This window comes from Amblyraja radiata, chromosome 7 (assembly GCF_010909765.2).
Source record: "Amblyraja radiata isolate CabotCenter1 chromosome 7, sAmbRad1.1.pri, whole genome shotgun sequence".
Classification (NCBI taxonomy): Eukaryota; Metazoa; Chordata; class Chondrichthyes; order Rajiformes; family Rajidae; genus Amblyraja; species Amblyraja radiata.
In genome coordinates, this window is record NC_045962.1 from 42,700,487 (window position 1) to 42,706,883 (window position 6,397).

The 6,397-nt window shown below is 47.5% G+C and overlaps 1 protein-coding gene across 1 annotated transcript in view; it reads right to left on the bottom strand.

Annotated features, from left to right (window-relative positions):
* The window catches only part of bard1 (BRCA1 associated RING domain 1), a 184,616-nt gene extending 181,367 nt beyond the window's left edge, over positions 1–3,249 (bottom strand). Inside the window, exons 1-2 of the mRNA XM_033024331.1 lie at positions 3,047–3,249; positions 1,271–1,327 (exon numbers count right to left, since the gene is read on the bottom strand). Coding sequence (XP_032880222.1) covers positions 1,271–1,327; positions 3,047–3,150 — 161 coding nt within the window. The 5' untranslated portion in view covers positions 3,151–3,249. The remainder of the gene's footprint in view (positions 1–1,270; positions 1,328–3,046) is intronic.
* Between the last annotated feature and the right edge of the window lie 3,148 nt (positions 3,250–6,397).

Here is a 6,397-nt window from a genome sequence, read left to right on the forward strand (position 1 = left end):
TAATATCAATGGTGGACCTGTACTATAACCAAGCTAGATTAGCCTGAGAGACTTGATATTCTAAAGACAACACCACCAAGAGTGCCACACACTCTCAGCATTGCACTAAACTGTCAACCTACATTTTCTACTCAAATCTATGAAGTGGGACTTGAACTCTGAATAGATGTCCCACCTTCCACTGCTATTTAAATGTCCATCAATATAGATTGGACATGATAGGACATTGAAGACCTATTTACTAATCTTCGTTCAATGGCATCTTATGCTTGCAGTAACTTGAAAAAAAATCAACAATATCTTTACCAGTAAGTTTTTATTCGTCAGTAGTTAGTTTGTGACAGTACACTCAATGGGATGTTCAATACATAATTGACAGTACACTTAATGGGTGGCAGTGTGAACTGTGAGGAGGATGCTATGAAAATGCAGGGTGACTTGGACAGGTTGGATGAGTGGGAAGATGCAGTTTAATGTGGATAAATGTGAGGTTAACAGGAAGACAGATTATTATCTAAATGGCGTCAAGTTGGGAAAAGTGGAAGTACAATGGGATCTGGGCATCATTGTTCATCAGTCAATGAAAGTAAGCATGCATATACAGCAGGCAGTGAAGAAAGCGAATAGCATGTTGGCCTTCATAACAAGAGGAGTTGAGTATAGGAGCAAAGAGGTCCTTTTGCAGTTGTACAGGGCCCTAGTGAGACCACACCTGGAGTATTATGTGCAGTTTGGGCCTCCAAATTTGAGGAAGGAAATTCTTGCTATTGAGGGAGTGCAGCGTAGGTTCACACGGTTAATTCCCGGGATGGCGGGACTGTCATATGCTGAGAGAATGGAGCGGGTGAGCTTGTATACTCTGGAATTTAGAAGGATGAGAGGATATCTTACTGAAACATATAAGATTATTAAGGGTTTGGACACGCTAGAGTCAGGAAACATGTTCCCGATGTTGGGAGAGTCCGGAACCAGGGGCCACAGATTAAGAATAAGGGGTAAGGCATTTAGAACGGAGATGAGGAACACTTTTTCACACAGAGAGTTGTGAGTCTGTGGAATTCTCTGCCTCAGAGGGCAGTGGAGGCCGGTTCTCTGGATAGTTTCAAGAGAGAGCTAGATAGGGCTCTTAAATATAGCGGAGTCAGGGGATATGGGGAGAAGGCAGGAACAGGGTACTGATTGTGGATGATCAGCCATGATCACATTGAATAGTGGTGCTGGCTCGAAGGGCCGAATGGCCTACTCCTGTACCTATTGTCTATTGTCTTACCAGCAAAACACATGCTCACAGCCTCCAAGACAGACAGGCTCCTGAAGCAGCTTGCAACTGAAATACAGAAACACAATGATCAAAAACTCATTCAACAACAAAAAACATACATACATCCCATCATGACCAACCACACATAAATTTATAAGTAGAAATATATCACAAGCACTGAAAATTATTGCAAAACAATGTTATGCACTTAGCAACATAATGGCCATACCACATGGGATGCTTTTTACAACCTTACTGTTATACAAATTCCCTGAAGGGACAACGCTGAACAGAACAACAGGAGAGTGGTTTAAAAAATAAACACCATGCACGATAAACATAAAGTAACTGTTCTTTCTCGAGCAGACTCAGTATGTGCTACTTCCCCCGTCCAGTCAGTGACTCCCTGTCCCCTATTCTAGCCAGTGAGCCTAGCGCCCCCCCCCCCCCCCCCCCCCCCCCCCCCGCCTCCACGGGCCACCCAGTAACCCGTCTGGACACCCAGTGACCTGAACCCATCTACTCCATTCAATCAGTAACCCCTGTCATCTCTGTTGACCCAGTGACATCCCCCACCACCATTACCCAGGGATGCCTCCTAGTCAGTAACCTCCGGCCACTCAGTAGATCACGGGTATCTCCTCCACCTTTTCGAGTGACCCCAATTCACTTCCTCTTAAGCTGTCCACAGTGACCCCTCCCACCTTTTGTTCACTGTGACTAGCCAGCCCCTCCATTCATTCAATGATGTCCACAACCGCCTCGTGACCCCTTCCAAGTGTATTCATCTCCTCAGATCACACAATTACACTTTCCCTTAGCCAGTCACCTGCTTCCTATGTTCACCCAGTAACCACCTTCTCGTTTAACTCTCATCTTGTGATCCCCACCCATCTCATTGAAGCACCTACTGACCCCGGCACATCCAGTAGCCCCACCGTGGGCAGTTAGTGAACCCCCTTTCCATGCCAGCGACTCCACCCAGCTCTTCCGTTTACTCAGACTCTTCCCCCCCCCCCCCCCCACCCCACCCCCCACCCAGTAATAACCATATAACAATTACAGCACGGAAACAGGCCAGCTCGGCCCTTCTAGTCCGTGCCGAACACTTATTCTCCCCTAGTCCCATCTACCGGCACTCAGCCCATAACCCTCCATTCCTTTCCTGCCCATATACCTATCCAATTTATTTTTAAATGATAAAATCGAACCTGCCTCCACCACTTCCACTGGAAGCTCATTCCACACAGCTACCACTCTCTGAGTAAAATGTTCCCCCTCATGTTACCCCTAAACTTCTGTCCCTTAATTCTCAAGTCATGTCCTCTTGTTTGAATCTTCCCTACTCTCAATGGGAAAAGCTTAATCCCTCCCCAAACAGAAATTGACATCTCTTCCAGAGACCCCCTTCCTGCTTACCAGGTCCACCCAGCGACAGGCCATCCCGCCGCCACCCCACCCGCAAGCTCACTAGTTATGGCCTCTTAGGGCTAACGGAATCAAGGGATATGGGGAGAAAGCAGGAACGAGGTACTGATTTTTGATGATCAGCCATGATCATATTGAATGGATGTGCTGGCTCGAATGGCCTACTCCCGTAACTATTTTTCATGTTTCTACTAGCCCACTCAGTAATCCGGCCCACTTCCCTAATCACTGTGACAGCCCCTTGGCGGGTCCAGAGCGATAATCCCCTCCCTCCTTCCCGGTGCACAGTGAGGGTCTGCAGTCGAAAGGTGGCCACGGCCTGACCCCGGTCGCCCGAGATGCCCAAACGGGAGTTACCAGCTGGAGCATTGCAGCATCTGCTGAAGCGCGGCCACAGCCTGGCCAGTCCGAGCCCACGAATGAGTCTGGGTCAGCCCGGGCCCAGCGTCACGCTCCGACATGGTGAACCCGTCCAACTTCAGCGCTCGCGCCAAAACTCTGAGCCGGTAGAGGGCGGGGACTCCCCGTTGACGAGTGACCCAAGGGGTGGAGACAGCGGGAGGGACGGGGACAGCCCGGGGAGGGAGGGGGGGGGGGGGGTGGGCGAGGCCTCTGGGCCAGGGCGGAGCCTACACCACAGGCTGCCCGGGGGAGGGGGGGGAGGGGGGGGGGCGAGGCCTTTGGGCCGGGGCGGAGCCTACACCACAGGCTGCCAGACGGGGGGTGGGCGAGGCCTCTGGGCCGGGGCGGAGCCTACACCACAGGCTGCCCGGGGGAGGGGTGGGCGAGGCCTCTGGGCCGGGGCGGAGCCTACACCACAGGCTGCCGGGGGGGAGGGGAACCAAAGATAGGCAGCGGGATTGGTCAAAGATTGGTGGGGCGGGTCCGCCACGAGAGGGGCAGGGTCACGGCTGACTGACAGTTGGAAGGGCGGGGCCTCTACTGACTGACAGCAGGAAGGACGGGGATGGAGACCAAAGATCTTATAGCCTTTGACGGAGACGGGTCTTCACGAACTTGGATGTCAGAAATGGTACGTCGCATCTTGGGAGCTGATGCAGTGGAGACGGAAATATTGAGAGTAGGTGTCTTTGCAAGAAGCAGAGCAGGAGGAAGTGTTGGCCAAATAACTGTGGAGGTAGGTTGGTGTTAGACGTCAGTCGATAGTCGTGTGATGGAGACAGAGAGAACAAGAAAGGTGGAGAGAGGTGTCAGAGATAGTAGCAGTGAATTTGAGGGTAGAGGGGAAGTTTGTGGTAAAATTAATTAAATCAACGAGTTCTGCACAGGTGCTGGAGACAGTCCCGATGCAGTCATCGATGTAGCGGAGATGAATTGGTGGATGGTGCAAGGACTCCAAAAGTTTAGAACAAGGAGTCCATAAAGGGAAGCAGGGCTGGCTCCATTATTATTAATTGTCATATGTACCAAAATGCCAACCAGTCAGTGCACCATTCACATATTATCTAAAAGCTAACGATACGTAAAAGAGAATATCTGAAATAAACAACTAAAATAAATAACATGAAAAAAACAAGCATAAACACACAACCATACATTCTTCTGTCGATTGCACAATCCCTTTGGTATGTAGCGCACCTGGTGGCTATATTTGGTGTAGTTATTGCTGTGGGATAAAAACTGTTTTTGAGTCTGTTTGTCCTTGTCCTCATTGATCTGTACCGTCTGCCTGACGGCAACAGTTCAAACAGCGAGTGTCCGGGGTGGGAAATGTCCTTTATAATGTTCTGGGATTTCTTGAGACAGTGGGAACTGTGTAGGTCCTCCAAGGTGAGGAGAGGGCAGCCGACAATCTTCTGGGCGTTGTCAATAGCCCTCTGGAGCGCTTTCCTCTTAGCCGCTGTGCAGCTGGTGTACCACACGCATACACAGCATGTTAGGATGCTCTCTATGGAGCACCGATAAAAGGACAGCAGCAGTCTCTGAGTGATGTTGTTCTTCCTGAGCACCCTCAGGAAGTGCAGTCTCTGCTGGGCCTTTTTCAGCAGCGCAGAGGTGTTCACGCTCCATGTCAGGTCCTTCGCAATGTGGATTTCCAGGAAGCGGAAATCCGCCACCCTCTCCACACAGTCCCCTCTGATGATTAATGGTGTAATGTCCGTTTTCTTCTTCCTGTAGTCTATTATGAGCTCCTTGGTCTTTGAGGTGTTGAGGAGCAGGTTATTCTCTCCACACCACACTGTCAGCTGCTCCACCTCATCCCTGTAGGCGTACTCATCCGCCAGATTATGGTTCAAGTCTATTTGAGGAGTACACAAATCCAGGATATGCCGAAGAATTTTTAATGGAGATTGAATGCTAGCACATTGCAATTAATTTGGACCACTTAATTTTACATTTATTATTTATAATAATCAAATAAAGGCAGTAGAGAACTGTTTTTGTACACCTACGTGAAACCAACTCAAATAAATTGTGACAATCTGCAGTTGATTCCTATAGCATGCCATTAGTAAAATATGCCAACCTGAATTCTGACTGCCTTCAGTCATTTAACAACTTATTTTTCCCCACAAATGCGTTACTCCAAACATATGGGCCTTTTATTTTTGTAACATTATGTTGTGTGGTATCTTTTGAAAATTCACTGGTTCTGCCTTTCACCTTGGTGAGCGTCCTCAAAAAATATTAATTTATCAAATGTGATTTTCCACATCATAAAACTCTGCAACATCAACTCCGAGACATCAACTCTGTCTAATCATGTTTTTTTCCGATTTTTGGAGTGTAATAATACTTAGAAACCCTGCAGCTAATTAGCACAGATGATCCAATAAACAGCAATGTTGCAATAAAGAGAAAGTTATTTTAATACTTACAGCCCAGTGGTATGAATATTGATTTCTCTAAGTTCAAATAACCCCGGCATTCCCTCTCTCTTTATCCCTCCCCCACCCAAGGCGCACCAGCTTCTCATTTTCACCCAAAAAACAGCTAACAATGGTCTGTTTCCTTTATCATTATTACTTTTTTACATATCACTCATTCATTGTTCTTTATCTCTCTAAATTATCTTCTATATGATTTATATCTCCCGTCCTGTATTATGTTTACATATTCTGTTGTGCTGCAGCAAGTATGAATTTCATTGTCCTATCTGGGACACATGACAATAAAACTCTCTTGACTCTTGACTCCTTTCCCGTGACTTTCAGTCTGAAGAAGGTACTCGACCTGAAACGTCACCCATTCCTTCTCTCCAGAGATAATGGCTGTTCCGTTGAATTAATCCAGCTTTTTGTGCCTATCTTCGGTTATTTTAATGATGTTGGTTTGAAGATAATTTTGGTAATAATCCTTCTTCAAATATTCTGCAAAGTTTCCAAATCAGCTTATAGCTGCAAAACTAGATAGTAAAAATGTCTGGAATTAATTAATTTTTATTGTAGAGTCACGAGATTGGGTTGTACTTTATTAACTTTATTAAAAGTTGTCTGGCTTCTTAAAAGTGTCTCCCTCTCCCCCCTTCTCTCCCCTTCTCTCCCCCCTCCACGCTGTCTAAAGGACTTACCGTAACTGTGTCAGCCGTCTTTTACCTTCCTGTTCATCGCGGGTATGAATTTCAGAAAGCGCTCCCCCGCTTTCCCTGGCCCCCGCCTTTGCGATTTGTTTGTGTGCGTGTGTGCAGACGGTGGAACTTGTTCGCGGTTTCATCGCTGACGGTCGATCCAGCTCAAGGTTTTTCAG